This window comes from Amblyomma americanum, chromosome 7 (assembly GCF_052857255.1).
Source record: "Amblyomma americanum isolate KBUSLIRL-KWMA chromosome 7, ASM5285725v1, whole genome shotgun sequence".
Taxonomy (NCBI): Eukaryota; Metazoa; Arthropoda; class Arachnida; order Ixodida; family Ixodidae; genus Amblyomma; species Amblyomma americanum.
Window position 1 is genome coordinate 59,005,656 of NC_135503.1, and position 18,370 is coordinate 59,024,025.

The following is an 18,370-nucleotide window of genomic DNA, read 5'->3' on the forward strand; positions in this document are numbered from 1 at the left end:
TCAGGGCCTCAAAATGTGTAGCTCTCGACATCTAAGGTGCATCGGAATCAACTGTGTTCATGTGCTACCTACTCATCACCCGGATCTTCGTTCGAGCAGCAATATCCGGTAGGTTTAATCATTCTACCCGCACGCCCACCTTCTTCTCTCTACCAACAATTACCGTGAGCATACCCTCACATTTCTATTGTTGCTTGGAATCCGGCGCAAAGTTCTAGCATAAAGTGACCTCATTAGCCAAAGTACTGTCTGCAACAATTTTATTCAGGTCCGAGCTACATTCCCAGCTATGCACGCTTTGTTCGTAAGACACACTTTCTTATAATTCTTCGTTGTACACTTTTTTGATCACGGGTAGATCCTAAATAAATGAGCGGGGTATAACGATAACAGCAAGTTAGCATTAGAAAGAACCCACCCTAGCGCTGCGCTTGTCAGCGCGTGTATCTCCCATATTGCCCATTTCGCTCCTGTAAGCAAATACGTAAGCCCTTCGGACCAGGAGCTAAGCAAACAAGTGTCCACAATTTGTGGCACGGCTTGACGAACACCAAAAAGAGAAGGGCCGGTCTTTGTCGGCCGCTGTTTATGTTCCGCGGCATTGTCCTCACAAAAGCCGAGGCGGTGACCTCGATCTCACATCAAGAGCCATTAGTTTTCGGCCGGCGACGGTCGTTGTTCCAGCACCTCCGTACTCCACTCTCCCCGTTTCCTTCCCGTTCACGTTCCTACGCGGTGCCTCTTAATGACTGCACCCGTTCATTCTCCGATGACCGGTTTTCGAGTGCGAAACTCGGCTCTTTCTTTACGACGCCCTTTCTTTCCTTCGACGAACGGCACGAGAAAGTCCTACTGGACAGGGTTGTCCCACTGGCGCATGTGTTGGGTGTGGCAGTTCGAGCTCTGGATGGGGTTGACAGGACGTGAGCAGCGGTAGCTTAAAGGAAGCAGTTCACAGTCATCACCTCTGTGTCTTCCTTGTTGCCTCGCTGGAAATGCCTGAAAGGTAGCCCGTGACGTCACTGTGACTCCGCCGAATAAGAGACAACCGTTATTGCTGGAGGGTGGGAACGGCGACTGAACGGCATTTGGAGTAATCGGCCTGATCACGTGCTGGAACATGAAGGTGAGGAAATTGGCAATATCGGTGAGGTTGTTGAAAAGTTGCTCCTGTTTGGCTTCTATGGACGAGAAGTGCGGACGGCTTGAGCGTTTGGAGCGCATGTGGCTGATCGTAAGTTGACCTGCGCGATCAGGAAGTTTAGCTTGCGAAGTGAACTATTTTGTGCTCCAGTATGGGCGCAGCAGTCTGCTTATATCGGACGAGGTAACGAACAGTATTACCTTAATCTCTCTGCTCCGATTTGAAAGTGCGTCGCGCCTTTTGGCATGGGAGGGGAGGTTTATAATTTCCATTTATGCTGCATCTTGCTCTTTTCTCGAATATGGATTGGTCACTAATTGACACCTTTTCCATTTACAGCTTTTCTTAAAACCACCACTGTTAAAGGCCTGTTCCCTGGGTTTCGCGTCGTTGGAGCCGTAGTAGTAGTAGTAGCAGTATTGGTATTAGCAGCAGCAGCAGCAGCAGCAGCAGCAGCAGCAGCAGCAGCAGCAGCAGTAGTAGTAGTAGTAGTGGTAGTGGTAGTAGTAGTAGTAGTAGTAATAGTAGTAGTAGTAGCACCAGCAACGCCAACTAGACGGAAAACTTTAATTACGCAGGAATATATGCAGTGATTTGGCAATTTTTCAAATTAAAGTTGAAATTCAGCGCTTGTTCGTCTTCGTGTCTTTCTGTGCTCCATCTTCGGGCTGCTACGCGCTGCTCAAAGGTATGAAACCTCAACTTCTCCGACAGCTTGTCTTGTTCTAGTAGCATGATTAGTAGTAGTAGTAGTAGTAGTAGTAGTAGTAGTAGTAGTAGTAGTAGTAGTAGTAGTAGTAGTAGTAGTAGTAGTAGTAGTAGTAGTAGTAGTAGTAGTAGTAGTAGTAGTAGTGGTGGTGGTGGTGGTGTGTTACCGGAAGTTGGCTGCCACGGGAACCACCCGGAGGGCTGTTACGCTAGAAGAAAGAGAAATAGGGGGTTACCGTGGAATGGGGAAGGTATGGAGAGAGAGGAGATATGCGCCTTCGGAAAGTCGGTTCCGCGGAAACTACTTGGCGCGCGGTCAGCATGGCAGTAGGAGGAAGGGTGCGCGAGAGTGGAGGAATGTGGCACGCTCCATCTGCGGTGGCTGCTGCGCAATGCGCAGCCTGAGGCGAGGTTCACCCGTGCTGGTGCCGCGCGCCTGGAGCGGCTGACTGCAGCGGAGCGCTAGTTGGATAACTAGTGTGTGTGTGTGTGGGGAGAAACTAATAAGAGTGCTCCAGTACTGTACTTATACCCATTTCGCTCTCAAATTCTTTTTCTTAATATACCTCGAAATGAAAATAACCCAACAGCTCTTACCGTTGCACAACGGTAACCATCCTGTGAGTTTTTTTAGGAACTTTCTTTTTGCTGTCAAGAGCCCCAAACCTTATTGTACATAGGCACCTACAGTTACCGTGTAATTCCAAGCGCACACCTTTTTGCGGCAGGCGTGAATAAATCTGGTACATTGGGTTAATTGAGGCAAAATGACAGAATAAGACTTCCGGGAACGTAGGGGCAAAAGCATGCGCCCTTCATTTGATTCAACGCAGTATTATTTATTACATGTGCATCCCCCGCAACAAAGCACAACCTGTAGGGACTTTTGCAAATTTAACATATTTGTTTCTTTAACTTGGCCAGATCTGACTTCAGTTCCATGATTGTCGAAATGAGAGCTAACCTAGATCTACACTGCTGTTCAGATCTAGCACTCTTAGGAAAACAACTACAACTCAGCATTTTTGTAAGCGGTAGACTAAAAGCACAACTACCCTGTGGTTGTGGTGCTTCTAAAGAAATCTTGGACGACTTTGGAAGCTTGTTTTTTAAGTTAATAGTATCCGCTGAGACATCAATATGATGAGTTTGATGCGAACAACCAGTGTGATGCCAGCATGTAAATATCAGTTCCACTGTTGTTATAAAGCTTCTGTTAATTTTTGAGAGCTCACTTCCACCGCATGTTTATAAAATGGATACGGAATTTTTTAGACGCGAGAAGAGTGCGTATTTCAAGAAGGCTTATCTGTTGTTAAAGAAGATTATCCAGCGTTTTTCTATTTTCCTTAACCGTTCCGCGAGCTGGCATTTCAACATCCTAGAAGTGAAAGTGTCAATAATAAACGGTCACATCTTCTGGCCCCGTCTGCTTTGATTATTCTACCAACTTTGAGCAGTTTAACTTGACTCATGCAACTTAATCTGTGGTGCAAGCTTCAGCAGTTTCTTTTTTTGTAATCACTTCGTGCATAAATGTTGCGCAAGATGGTTTTAAGTAAAAATGAGGCTTACAGCACAGAAGATTTTCACAGGATTGATAATCAATATCGGGATTTTAGACGCACACGTCAAAGAATGAGGAACAATGCTGGAAGAGATCACCACTTTTTGAAACCTGCGTCAAGAAGTACTAGAAACATAACATTCCACGCGAATCCTTTCTAACTATTGCACGCGAGCGCAGAAAGTCCCAAAACGACTAGTGTTTAACTTTACAGGACTATACAGTTTTAATTTTCACTGTGCTCTGTGTTGACTGTCTCCTGCTCTCAACTTTTCGCAGGCCCTCATTCTGCTGGCCCTGGTGGCTGCGGCTCGTGCTGGTGTCGTTCTACAGCCTGTTCCTCAACCCATCGTCTCTGCCCCGTATCGTGCACAGGATGTAAGGTTAAAGCCTTTCACTGCCCTCTGTTCAGAACATACCGAGTTCCAGTGCTGAAACCAGTACTCCGTGCTCATATATGCCACATGAATGCACTTAAATGGAGGCACTGCTACGCACTGAGAGCCGGCGTTCTCATAGGCGTTGTGCCGATAGCATTCAGTGATGCTCCCAAGAGAAAGCAACTGTGAGTACCAATCAGGCGTTGCTTATTAGTGAGTTCCATGAGCGTCTTCACACAAGGGTGAGATTTTTTCTCTCGATGTCTTCACACGCCTATTATACCCATATACTACTATTGTACCCTTATTAAACCCTTATAATCTCGGCTCCGACCGAATATATGGCAAAAGAAAATCCTAATTATATATATAGAGGGGTGAAATATGAAAGGCAAATCAGTTGAGATTCTGGCACTTCCCACTCTAGCATGGACTACTGCATACAGTAGGAAGACCTACCTGCCTACCTACGTACCTATACATACCTACCTGCCTACCTACCTACTTACCTATAACTACTTATACCTACCTACCTACCTACCTGCCTACCTACCTATACCTTCCTACCTGCATACCTGTCCCTACCTATACATACTTGTACCTACCTATACCTACCTACCTATACCTACACCTACCTACCTAATTATCTACCTACCTACCTGCCTACCTACCTATACCTGCTTACCTACCTACCTGTCCCTGCCCATACATACCTGTACCTACCTATACCTACCTACATATCCCTACACCTACCTACCTATCCACCTACCTAGTATACATATATGCATGTATGTATATATGTGTATACATATGTATGTATGTATGTATGTATGTATGTATGTATGTATGTATGTATGTATGTATGTATGTATGTATGTATGTATGTATGTATGTATGTAATGTATGTATGTATGTATGTATGTATGTATGTATGTATGTATGTATTCATGCATGCATGCGTGCATGCGTGCGTGCACGTATGTATGTATGTATGTATGTATGTATGTATGTATGTATGTATGTATGTATGTATGTATGTATGTATGTATGTATGTATGTATGTATGTATGTATGTATGTATGTATGTATGTATGTATGTATGTATGTATGTATGTATGTATGTATGTATGTATGTATGTATGTATGTATGTATGTATGTATGTATGTAGTGTTTGAAGGATGAATTTTCGGCCAGCGAAGTTTCCACATAACACCGACCGCTTTTGTTTTGTGTTGATAACTGCCATAATGGCAGCACTAGTGGGGAAGTTCTTGCTCTCGATTGTAGTAAATTGGTCTAGGAGGCGAAAAGGACCGAATCGCATTCACTGCGGGCATCAAAAGCGGCATTGCTGGCTTTAGTTTCTTCTCATTTGATATTGTGCGAAGCAGTCATTTTTGACATACCGCAGAAATGTTTGCTGACAAACAGCTTAAGGTATCTCATAGTTTTTACTTCATCAACAAAAATTTACTTGCCATATATATATATATATATATATATATAGCAGACATGGTAAAGGAAATGAGGGACTCGTTTTAACAAACTTATGAAGGGAGCTAACAGTCACCGAAACCAAGGTGCATAGGGGAATGTTTTTTTTTACATTTTTTTTAATTTGTAGCGCTTATCAGTGGGATAATAGTACTTAGATTAATCTATCGCCTAAAGAAGATTACTCATAAAGCAGCAGAAAAACAACCATGCCGCTGGTGGGAAGAGAGCCCTCTTAAGCAACCTGTGGCATCAAGACTGCCAGAACCGAGACCCTCGTTAAGCTATTAGCAGACAAGGTACAGAAAATGAGGGGCCCGTTTAACAAACCTATGAAGGGAGCCAACAGTCAGCGAAACCAAGGTGCAAGGGGAACGTTATTTTTTTTAAATGCGTTGTGCTTATCAGTGGGATAATATTACTTAGATTAATAAATCGCTTAAAGAAAATTACTTATAAAGCAGCAGAGATCGTGGGTTCGGATCCCACCGGCGGCATGGTTGTTTTTTCTGCTGCTTTATAAGTAATTTTCTTTAAGCGATTTATTAATCTAAGTAATAATATCCCACTGATAAGCACAACGCATTTAAAAAAAAATAACGTTCCTTTTTGCACCTTGGTTTCGCTGACTGTTGGCTCCCTTCATAAGTTTGTTAAACGGGCCCCTCATTTACTTTACCTTGTCTGCTGTATATATATATATATATATATATATATATATATATATATATATATATATATATATATATATATATATATATATATATATATATATATATATATATATATATATATATATATATATATATATATATATATATATATACTGCCAGTACCGAGACCCTCGTTAAGCTATTAGCAAACAAGGTAAATAAATGAGGGGCTCGTTTTGAAAAATTTATTAAGGGGGCCAACAGTCACCAAAACCAAGGTGCATAGGGGAATGTGTAATTTTCTTTTTATGTGTTGTGCTTTCCAGTGGGATGATAATACTTATAATGATGAAAATGAAAATTACTTATAAAGCAGCAGAAAACAACCATGTTGCCGGTGGAATCCGAACCTACGACCTCCAAATATCGCGTCCGGTGCTCTACCAACTGAGCTACGGCGACGGCTGTGCAATCTGCTGCTCTCGTGGGTATTTATGCTTATTGGTTTCACCTTGAGAGTGTTTACCAGCGCCACCCTCGTCCATAGCGGCGGGCGTTTATGTGCTCATCTCCTTACCTCAAGAGTCTGAATGTGGCTAAACCTAATCCCACCACACTCTTGCTCCTAGGTTTGGGGAAACTACAACTTCGCCTTCAATGGGAAGCCCACCATCGGCAGTTCCTGGCGCAAGGAGTCCGGCGATGCAGCCGGGAACACTGTTGGCTCGTACGGCCTTACCGATGCCTACGGCCCCGTCCGCATCAACTACGGGGCTGACACCCGCGGCTACAGCGGCTCGGTAGCCTCTAACGGGCAGGGAACAGCCTCTTCCAGTCAGGCCGGCGTGCACATCAACGCCCCTTCGGGACCCACCGGACCTTATATCGGAGGAGGCGGTTATGACGCCAGATTTGGCCTCGCTGTGCCGTCAGGCGTGCCTGGAGCCGCCATTACCGATTCTTCTCCGTATGTTGTCCCGTCCCGAGTAGCGGTTGCCGTTCGAGCACCTGTTGTCCCAGGTCATGTCGCCGTCTCTGGCCCTGCACCGGTTAATGTAGGCTTCTCTGCTCCTGCCTCCCCTTTTGGTCCTGTTGCTTCGCTGGCTCCCGCTTATGGGGCTGCTGCTGCACCCTATGACACCAGTTTTGAGGATTCTAACCCTGGTGCTCCTGCTGCTTCCGCTTATGGCACTGGCCGTGGAGGCCGTGCCGCTAATTTTGTAGATGCCGCCAATGCTGCTCCGACTTCTTCCGAGCATAGAGAGGGTCCTGCAGGCCATGCCGGCAATTTGGCGGACCCCGCCGCTGTTGCTGCTCAAGTGGTCCCTGCGAATGGTGCCGCTCCTGCGTCGCATTCCGCCAATGCCACGGATGAGGCTAGTGATGCTGCGGCGGCTCGGGCTTACGGCTTTGTTCGTCTAGCCGTTGACGCAAAGTTCGCGAAAGTCGCCACTGGCACTCCGGCGGCTCACGCCTCGGCGCCTCCATCGCTTGGCGCCAATTTCACGGATGCTGCTACTGATGCGGCGGCGGCTCGCGCTTGGGGTTTTACTCGTCTAGCCCAAGAGGCCAAGTTCGCGAAATTCGTCGCTCGTGCTCAGGCGGCTCCCGCTTATGCGGCTGCTTATCCAGGCTGAGCGGCCAATTTTGCGACTGGCACCGCTGCCACTCATATCTATGGAGCTGCTGGTGATGTTTCTGTAATATACAGGGATACAGTAAAGACCGATGAAAATGACCGATGTCTTAAGCAAACAGAAGTAACTGATTGCTAGAGTTTTTGTGAGCCTGTTTTTCTAGCTGCCTGTGTTCTCTGACTTATTTATGGAAAGCGTACAAATTCATCCTTCAGCCACACCACGTAGTGTGATTCCATTCTTCGAGCTGTGCTGTACACTCGAATTCTTCAGACTTATCTGGGCGTTTCTGTTGTGCTTAAATGCCCCTCGCCAAGCAATGCGTTGTAATTGCTCTTGCGCTTCAGAGGCGAATAAATGTATCATTGTTGATTTTGAACTTTCCAACCACCGCTAACTTTTCGATGGTGAGTGATCTTTCCTCTTTTTGCCATCTTATGCGTTGATTGTGTGGTGCACAGTACGGCCCCAGACGCACCTGATGGGCATTCGACGAAGTCGTAATTTGGTTGCACGCACAACTAAATTAGGTGGGTTGCCCTGTTTCTCTTTAACGTTTGTATGAATGATTCATGATTACTGCTGGCAGCTAACTTTTCCTTTTATGCTGAGACTGGTACGATTCAGATGATTCTGGTCGTCCCTGTTCCATGTTATTCAGATTTCGCAATGAATTTATGATTGAACGAAGAGTTCGCAGTTGTGCTGGTATCCAGAAGCTTGTTATGATTTGATTCTGTGTTTCTGTTTAATTCTAAGCAATGCTAGTGTCAAAATGCGAATGTGGCGGCACATGTCCGTATCTAGTTTCAAGGTTAAGCCACCTGCCTGCAGAAGCGTCATCCCCATACCCTCCCCAAGACACCCCAGCCCTCATTCAGCCTCCTGAGGTGCCATGCACCTCCCAAGCACTCACTCCACCCTCCAGTGGCGCTAGCCACCAACAACCCTGCACCTTTCACAAGTCCACCATCCACTAGAATCTCACGCGGCAGCGAAACGAAAAAGCGACGGCGAAATTAAATACAAACACGAAGTGCTAAAGCTAGCTGCCCTCAAGAAGCATGATCCAATAGAAACCTCGGCACGCCAAAAATCTGTGCAGGAGGTTGCCCGTCACGCGCCGCGGTGGCTCAGTGGTTAGAGCGCTCGACTACTGATCCGAAGTTCCCGGGTTCGAATCTGACCGCCGCCAACCCACCGCAATCCTGCACCCACCTTCACTCTCCAAATAAAATGTGCTCGGCTCAGTGTTAAATAATTCCCTAGAGCAAAATCATCAAATTAATCATTGAGGGTAAATCCAACTGCTTACGCAGAGAAAGAGAGAAAAAAAACAGCCGTGGCTTAGCTTGGTTAAGCCTGGTGATTGCGAAGCAATAGTGTGTTATTCTCGGATCAGCTGGTAGTATGGCTGGTGGTAGTCTTGGGTTATGCTAGTGTTACGGCTTACAGTGAGCTGCCTTGTTCGTAGGCACCATCGTAACATCTGGCTGTATGACTGCCTTGGCGAGAGGAGCGGAGCTGTTTTATACAGCTGGTGTGACGCCACTCTGACCGTAGCGCCCCTGGTGAGAGGAGCGGGAGTTAGGCCGCCGTTGGTGGCTACCGCCTCGCCTCGCGACGGCGTGAGATGGGGCCCCGTTTTTACACAGCTGGTGTGACGTCACACCGACCGTAGCGCCCCTGGTGAGAGGAGCGGGAGTTATTCCGCCGTTGGTGGCTACCGCCTCGCCTCGCGACGGCGTGAGATGGGGCCCCGTTTTTACACAGCTGGTGTGACGTCACTCTAGGTCACATGGTGTGACGTCACGCAGCGTGGTCACGCTAAAGGTCAATGGTGCCTACCACCGCCTCGCCGCGGAACGGGCTGAAGTGCGACCTAAAGTAGTATTGCTTCGCAATAAAAACTTTTATTGCATATAATATTTGGGTGGGCCCTCATTCCAGGAGCCCATTGGCTTTTGCCGCCGCTCCTGCCCGGTTCACAAGCTAAAGCTGGTCCTTTTGAACGTGAGCTGTACAGTGCCGCCTCCCAGTCCTCAGTTGTTCGGTTACTGACTCTTAGTATAACTAGGTTTTTCTGGTATGCCCGTAGCACATGGTACAAATACGCCACTTCACCGTAGAAGGCGCAGTGCGGATCGTACGAGCTTGGGGACATAAAGCTGAATTTGACAGTGTTTATACAGGTATTCGTTTGAAATTTAATTAAAATGACCCCTTGCTCCCTGTTTAGATTTTTGTGCGGTTCGGCGCAGTACTATCGCATCGTACATTTGCCAATTATTTGGTCTTTAATGCGCAAGGATAGCTGTTTGCCCACGTGCGCCATGGAAAAAGGTATTTTATTTTACTTAAAGTAGACTCAGAAATCCATTTTCAAGGCATTTCACCCCAGACGAGCAGGGGCATCGGGCCATGAGAAAGCTTGTGCCCGTTGGAAACTGGTAGGTACCCGGCGGGCATCTGCATCGAACACCACACCTCCTGCATGTGCATCAGATCTCTGATTGTTCCGCAGGTTGTAAATTGAGACTGCTGCTGTGTTTTCACTCCCTAAAAAATATATTTAAAACCGCGACTTTACTTAAGAAACAAGCTAAAAGAAAGGAAAAATGGGCTTGGTTTGTGCTGGAGCAGCGCCGCTCCGATGTTACAATTGCGCCTTATTTCCGCAAAACTTCACAGGTGTATTAGATGCGTCAATGGCATAACGGGAACAAAAGCCACGACGTTCACAAAAGCAACGTGTTCACGGCACACGGAGTTAAACAGCTGGTTCTTCTTTTTCTCGGCAACTCTTTCTTAATCATCCCGATGAAGCCCGACGACGCGAAGACTGCCGATTTCGCAAGACAGAATTTATTTACATCTATGCACAACTGTGGTAACTTCTACCTCTCCTGCAATCTCCCCACGTTGCCTCCGCTGTGTCTACTGCGTCTAGTCGAAGCCCTCTCCGGGTCGTCCTCACTAGTAGGTCTTTGGCCGTTCTAGTTCATTTGTAGTTCCTAGGCCCTCTGGGAAGGAGACAACGGACTTCAGCCGCTTCATAAAATCTTGAGGCCGTTATGCGGATGCTGGCCCCGGTGGGGATGGCTACGGCAGTGGTGTCAACAAGACTATTAAGAGAATATAGGCGTGTCTTCAACACGAAAAACAAAGCTGTCTGTGATCGCCAACGCCTTTGTTTTAGGATGTCCAGAACCGTGTTATTAAAGTACGGCGATTAGCTTATACAACAGTGGCTCATCTTATGTGGTTTTAAGAACGAACAGACCAGACACAAGGTAAAGTGAAAAGATTTGCCATTAGTACTGACACAGCGCACTTTTGATCGAAAATTTGATGCCGTTTTAGCACTGTTAAGCACGAAATGCTGTATGAAAGCAGGTTTTTCATGTGGACACCACCGCCAGGTACCTGAAAGCGCGATTGAGGTGTCCACTGACACCGGGAGCCAGTTATGCGCCTTTTATTTCCTTTCGTGACTTTTGCGCGCAGATGGAATTGGAGAAAGACGACGACGTGAGTACACGGGGCATGGTCGGCTGCGCCGATAGCAAGTGCTCTCGTGCAGTGGCCAGCGAAACTCATCTGTTCGCGCTGCCGTAGGTTTGAAACCCAGTCGCGACAACAGATATTCTATTTCCTCAGGCATCTGAGAGGCTTCAAACACATCTCGCCTTTTTTCAGAATTGCTAGAGAAATAGTGCTTTCTCACTAAAACCTCAGTGCACCAACTTTATCTTTCCCGAACAGCAACTGCAATTGGGGCTCCGTTTCTGGCGACGAGCCATTAGTGTCGGCATTGCTGACTCGAAGGATATGGCTCATACTAATAGCTGAAAAAAATCAATTACAATAACTAAACACTAAGCACCGCCGTCTTACTTTTTCGGCCGAAAGACCGCTGGCGTTTTGAGGAAATGACTGCGGAGCGGTAATCCATACGGCGGACAACATCAAACTGTGAAGAGGAATGATTAAATTTCATTTCCAAGGGTATAAGATGCTGAAAATGGTAACGAAATGTTTTTCTGTAGAAAGTCATGGCTTTGGAGTGAGTAGCGCGTACCCACCACACTGCGCTAAAGTGATTCCAGTGCGATGCGCGCTTATTGTCCCGATTCCCATATACTGACAGCAATGTCCAAGAATTTTCGTCCTTCGGCATTCCATTGCGCTATACCCACTGCTGTGCCTCGCGGGCTTTGGCGTTCGGCTGCTCAATCCAAGGTCGCTTAATTGAGTCTCGGTCTCCGCGGCCGCATTTCGATGGTGGCGAAATGCAAAAACATCCAGTGTGCTACCCGTTGTCAGCGCACAATTAAGAACACCAGGCGGTCGCAATTAATCCAGAGGCCTCCACAGTGGTATGTCTTATAGCATATCTGTCGCTGCATAAACTCCTAAATTTGCAATTTCAATGGAGTTGTACATTAGCACCACTAATAGTTGCTCCAACCGAATGCTTGCACATGTGGGCTCATGGCTCTATCAGTACTGAGCAGGAACCCGCCATTCGATGCTTTCTACAACAAATAGTGCCAGTTTTCCTTCTCTTTTACACATGGTGACCTTGGCGGACTGGGTTCGGGAACAACTATGCTGGTACAAACAGAAAACGTGCCTGAAAAGTATGCTATCGCTATGTATAAAGAATTTTATAGCTAGATTCGTCTTTGCAAGAGCAGGCAAGTGCGCACAGGATGCAACGTGGTACGAATAAACGACGTGACTTTGTTTGGAATAGTGAAGAAGCAGGACTGTTTGTTGAACGAGAATAAATGTTAATCCATTGACAGCCGCGTATAATTCTCACAGAACAAAGCTGAATATGCATGAATAATAATAATAATAATAATAATAATAATAATAATAATAATAATAATAATAATAATAATAATAATAATAATAATAATAATAATAATAATAATAATAATAATAATAATAATAATAATAATAATAATTGATTTTTAGGGAAAGGAAATGGTGCAGTATCTGTCTCATATATCGTTGGATACCTGAACCGCGCCGTAAGGGAAGGGATAAAGGAGGGAGTGAAAGAAGAAAGGAATAAAGGGGTGCCGTAGTGGAGGGCTCCGGAATAATTTCGACCACCTGGGGATCTTTAACGTGCACTGATATCGCACAGCACACGGGCGCCTTTTGTGTTTCGCCTCCATCGCACAGCATGAACCAAAAGATAAAATTTAGCCTGCGTGCTTTTTCTTCGACGTTAAGCAGAAGAGATCGCCCAGAAGGAAGTGCTATCTGTCAATGAATACCTCGTGAAGTGAGCTGAAATATTGCGATGCACTTTTCTCGACATACACTTTTCTTGCCACTGGAATACGTGCCTATTACAGAGGAAAGATGACATTTTTTCTTGCCAAGTCAGCACCTCTGTTTTAAGTGACTATTCTGCAAATAATTTCACCCGGCTTGTTGCCTTAAAGCTGTCGCAAAGATATAGCAAAAGGCCCACTGATTAGGTCACTCCCCGTGCTGTAAAAATGGCTTCAGAGTTGCTCACTTAATTGCTCACCATGAGCTACGTTTGTATAGCTGGCCACTATACAACGTCGATGGTACTGCATTATATGCCTTCTTATATGATGTCTCGACACTTCAGAGGGGGTATCGAAATTATGTTTGGCTTCAGCCAATAAAGCTGGAAAGAGGAGGCAGGTATACTAATTGCACATTAGGACGAGAAAGACAATGCGTGTGTGCGTTCGTGTCCTGTTGGATTCCGCCTAAAAGATTGCGCATAACTTCAGAGAAGTAAAACAGATAATGCGCAACGGTTATCATCGCGTTTTGAACTTCCCTTATTACCCCCTCTCGCTCTTGTATATGGACGCGTGCGCACTTTCGGCCAGGAATTAAATACAACGTGTGCCCCCTATTTGCATTCGCGCTTGACCTAGCCAAAAGGGGGAGGGCCGGCCTCACTCGGCTGCTGTAACTGCCGCGGCGATCTCCCTAGGAAGAGAGCCCTCGACCTCGATCTTCGCTTCCAACGGTACTAAGTTTCGGGTTGGAGTGGGCCGTTGCGTCAGGCACCTCCACTCTGGAGCCCTCCTCATCTCCTCCCCCTTCACGCTCGCACGTGACGGCGTGGCACCTGTGGTGGCTGCAGTGGTTAAAGTATGCAGAGGTGCCCGTCTTGCCTCCCCGGAACACGGCTCCTTCTTTCCGACATCTTCCCTTCCTCTCGATGACCGGCACTAAACAGTCTTCCTGTGGCCGGCCGCGCCGTAGCATTGCCCGTGTGGTGGTTGCGGTTTGAGCCGGCTGATGTGTTTAGACGTTGATCATGGCACAATATGAGCAACGGTAGCGGCACAGAAGAAGTGAGCTGCCTCAGCCCCCTCCTCATCCCTTCCTCTCAACCTTGGTCCTTCCCTCCTGCCTTGACGGATGTGCTGAAAGGGTATCTTGTGACGTCACTGTGATACTCCTCTATAAGAAGAGACAGCGGCCAACACTGGACGCTGCAAACAGTGACGGCGCTTCAGTTGGAGTAATCAGCTTGGCCTAAGGAACATGAAGGTGAGAAAAAAAAGTCCAGTCCAAAATATCTATGGCTGCTCATAGACTGCCTCGAGAAGAGGATTTGTCGCGAAGAAATAATCCTCGCGGTTGGCTATCTGCAGAGAATGCTGCTTATACTTGTAATCAACAGCCCTAAATTCATACCGCTGCTATTGCCCCTTTGAATTAAAAGATGCCTAAATTTATCTCGTTTTTATTCTTGCAGCGCAGCTATTTGCCACTTACTGTGCTGTAAGCTTTCGGATAATGCTTCCTTTCAGCATTTTCTTTCTTATACCCGCTGAGCTTTTATGGAGTAATTCTGCCTCATTTTTGGATAGACGATGCTATATTTACGGCACGCAATAGAACTGATGCATTCCTGCCAGCAGTATAAGTTTCATATATTCTTCGGCTTGCCATTACTTGGTGCAAACCACAAAGCGAGCTGCTAGCGAAAACACTATAAGTAAGCGAAGCGAAAACACTATAAGTAAGCGAAACAAAAAACCCCGCCTTAATATTTTGACAAGAGAGAAGAATTGAATATTGGAAAAAAAAATCAATTGTGTAAAAATGCAAAGAAAGCAGAATCTGGCACGAAGACGACGCACTCTTACAGAAGAAAGCAACCAAAGCATATATTTTTGTTCGGCACAAATTGTAAAGCGAACGAGGTTTGAGAGCGCCTGAACACCTTTTCGATTGGCATCTATGTTTGCGGTTTTTTTGCTTTCAACTTCACTCAGGCCCTCGTCGTGCTGGCTCTGGTGGCAGCGGCTCGTGCTGGTCTCGTTCTACAGTCCGTTTCTGAATCCGGCGTCTCCACCCAGCATCGTACGCAGGATGTAAGCGTCAAAACCCTCGCAGTCTCTGCTCTGTGAATAGTCCTTCAATACTCAGTGCCCATATATGAGGCTAAATGTAGATACTGTTAAGCAGGTGGTTGGAACTTCTGGGGAGCCTATTGCCACCAGCACTCAATACTAATTTTAAGAGAAGGTCAGTAAGAGGAACACGTAGACCAACGCATTGCTCAATATCCTCATTATCGTCTTAATACTGTCTAGTGGTCTTTCTTAACTAAATAACAGACCACATATCCTACTCCCGGCCGTCTTGGAATGATCTAGAATACCGGCTGAATTGCGATCATACAGTGTCTGTTATTCATATACTGTATGGGACAAAAGTAGTGAACAAACTGCAGCACATCGTCTGCTATGTTAGAAAAAACCTGCAGCATGTATGCCTTTGAAGGAATAATGGGCATGACTTCTTAGAAGTGCATGCCATACTCTGTATAAGAGGTATAATTTATGCGGTTATATTCGAGTTTTGATGGTTTTTATTGCGCCCGAAGTCCTTGAGTGCCCCCATTTCAGGCTGGTACATGTTGCCCAGAACCGTGTTATACCGCGCCACGCGTAGAACAAAAATAACCGGCGCAGGAATATCCTCATGTCAAAATACAAATAAGTACTCATTTAAGCGCAGCCGTTAAAAGCATAGATGTCCGCCATGATGCATATCAGGGATCCAGAAATACTTAGCACCGACTCGCACTTCTATCAGATGTTCGCTTAAAACGTCTTTTCTTTCTCACTAGCTACCAAGTACCAACGCGCCCAACAATAAATTCTCTTAACTATCTCTCTTTTCCTTTTATCTCTCTTCGAAGCTGGAGGGAGAGAGAAAGAAAATATTGATTTCCTGACCCTGGTCCGGGTCACTGTATATAGTCTGAGAGCCGGAGCCCATATCGCTCAACACGTGCGCGATATAGGCAACGAGCAGGGGCCACAGTATTGTCCGGATTGCAACAGGAAGAGAGCGCCCAGCTCTCTCAAGAGTCGGGTACCTAGATGGGTAGAAGCCTGTGTTGGAGGCAGTGCTGTGAGTGTGTGGCATGTGGACAGATCCAATGTGTGTGTGTGTGTGTGTGTGTGTGTGTGTGTGTGTGTGTGTGTGTGTGTGTGTGTGCGTGTGCGTGTGCGTGTGCGTGTGCGTGTGTGTGTGTGTGTGTGTGTGTGTGTGTGTGTGTGTGTGTGTGTGTGTGTGTGTGTGTGTGTGTGTGTGTGTGTGTACTGCCTGGGCAAGCGCCATATACCTGACAGCGGAGGTGGTGAGAGTGCTTGCGTATGGGGTGTTTGCACAGGACACATGGCTGAGCAAAACAAGCTGGAAAGCTTCCATCTTAACCTCTATGCTTAGATGATTAAGTTCGCCCTGTCCCCCTCTCTCAAGTGTTACTACCAGTTTAGTTTAACCACAATCTTAACGCACGCTTGCGCCCAGGTTTGGGGAAACTACAACTTCGCGTACGACGAGAAGCACACCAGCGGCGGTTCCTGGCGCAAGGAATCCGGCGACGCAGCCGGCAACACCGTCGGCTCGTACGGCCTGACCGACGCCGACGGCCGCATTCGCATCGTCAACTACGTGGCTGACGCACACGGCTTCCGCGCCTCGATAGCCACCAACGAGCCGGGCACCGCAGCCTCCAGTCCGGCCGGCGTAGGCATCAATGCTCCTCCGGGACCCACAGGACCTGACTTGGCAGAAGGCGGTAATTTCGCAGAAGCCGGACTCGCTTTCGCTGCCACCGCACCCGTAGCTGTTGCTGCCGCTCCTGTTCTTGCCCCAGCTGCCGTGGCTGCTCCGGTTGCCGTAGCTGCGCCATCTGCCGTTGCCATTTCTGCTCCTGCTCCGGCTGTTGCCTTCTCCGCTCCCGTAGCTAAGGTCTCTCTTGCGGCTGCAGCTCCGGCTGTTGGAGCTGCTCCCGTCGCCACAATTGCGGCTTCCCCCGCCGTGACGTACGCCGGCGCCTTTCCTGCCTTTGCCGCTGCTCCCGCAGCTACTGCCGTGAAGTTCGCGGCCGCATTCCCTGCCGTTCCGCAGGCGTTTGCCGGTAATGTTTTCGGAACTGCCATTAGCGGCATCGTTGGATACAGTTATGGCAGGCACAAGTAGGTGATTTGTGGAACAAATAGAGAAAAGACAGTGTCAATATTTGCACATGCTTTTTTGGACCTCTCAGATACCTTGAAATGTGTTCTTTTTCATTTATTTTTGCTGAGATATGGAACCATGCCAGAGCGATACCAAGTGTGACAATTTCTTCATCGACCCTTAAGATCTTGTTTTCCTGAACGTTGAGTGTTCATTCCTGGTGAATTTTTATGCGTGTTTGTGTTGTGCTGGCATGTTCATTGGTCAAGCGTAGCAGCATGGCCTTGTAATTTTTATCGTGAAGTCGAATAAACCCATTGTTGTTCGCTGTCCATTTTGAAAATGTTTGGTACAACCTAACCCGCTAGGAAGTGGTCGCTGGCAAAAATGTTAGGAATTCAATTGAATGAAAAAGGTATTAAGGTATTAGGTATTAAGCGCGTTAAATCGTTTTCAGGTATCAAATTACTCCGAGAGCATAGCCGTCAAGAAATAAAAATAAGCTAATACCAACATCATACAGATGCGAGATTATTGAAATAACACAATTAACATAAAATGTTTCAGTTGATTTGGCGAATTTCGTTATGTATACGTCAGAAACTCGCCCTAACCAGCACGCTCGTTGGACGGAATGTGTATAGCTTACTCCATCCCAAACTAATTGAAGAAGGATCGCATGCTCTAGCTTGTTTTTTGAATACCTCACAGTGCGCTTAGTCTCTAAACTAGCATTTAAAAAATACGCAACATAGAAAAATCTCACGCCACATTACGCGCATCACAAAATGGTGGCAGTTGGGAAAATATGGAGAAAACTGATTAAATAGAAAAAATGAGGGGGACACTTAAGTTCCGCCTTAAAGGTATGAAGCGACAGCGTTAATGATTCTTTGCTGCTTTTGTTTTATATAGTACCTATTTCTAACTACACACGCTCATTATAATTTATTAGTAGCCATACTAGACCGAGCGATACACCACAACACGTGCAATATCTGCCTTTAACCGAGTCGGATGAACGTTCCTCCAGGGCGTAGGAGTAGAATGTCTGACTCGTTACCCTAAGGTGATAGGTTCTAGCCCCATCCGATTGTCACAATTTTCTTTTCAGTGTGATTAATTTACTTCATATCTTTATCTGTCATAACAAGATTTCATTCATGTTACAACCACATTGTCACCATTTAATTCCAGGTTTAATCATTTTCCTTCCACAGCTCAACGTGTTCCGTCACAGTCCTGTCAATCAATTCTAAAGAAGTGTCGGACGACGCGCACGGCCTTT

The 18,370-nt window shown here is 46.5% G+C and overlaps 2 protein-coding genes across 2 annotated transcripts; both read left to right on the forward strand.

The window, feature by feature from the left end:
- Nucleotides 1-818: 818 nt before the first annotated feature.
- On the forward strand, nucleotides 819-7,971 carry LOC144099193 (uncharacterized). The gene is made up of 3 exons (XM_077632338.1): nucleotides 819-1,126; nucleotides 3,699-3,797; nucleotides 6,577-7,971. The coding sequence occupies exons 1-3, from the start codon at nucleotides 1,121-1,123 to the stop codon at nucleotides 7,582-7,584; spliced, it is 1,113 nt and encodes a 370-aa protein (XP_077488464.1). The 5' UTR covers nucleotides 819-1,120; the 3' UTR covers nucleotides 7,585-7,971.
- Nucleotides 7,972-13,855: 5,884 nt separating this feature from the next.
- On the forward strand, nucleotides 13,856-17,409 carry LOC144099196 (uncharacterized). Its single transcript, XM_077632341.1, has 3 exons — nucleotides 13,856-14,148; nucleotides 14,880-14,978; nucleotides 16,429-17,409. Exons 1-3 carry the CDS (start codon nucleotides 14,143-14,145, stop codon nucleotides 17,101-17,103), a joined length of 780 nt encoding a protein of 259 aa, XP_077488467.1. The 5' UTR covers nucleotides 13,856-14,142; the 3' UTR covers nucleotides 17,104-17,409.
- Nucleotides 17,410-18,370: the final 961 nt, after the last annotated feature.

Coding starts and splice junctions, on each gene's coding strand:
- LOC144099193 (XM_077632338.1), top strand. Junction 3,798..6,576: donor CCCCGTATCGTGCACAGGAT/GTAAGGTTAAAG, acceptor TCTTGCTCCTAG/GTTTGGGGAAACTACAACTT.
- LOC144099196 (XM_077632341.1), top strand. Junction 14,979..16,428: donor CCCAGCATCGTACGCAGGAT/GTAAGCGTCAAA, acceptor GCTTGCGCCCAG/GTTTGGGGAAACTACAACTT.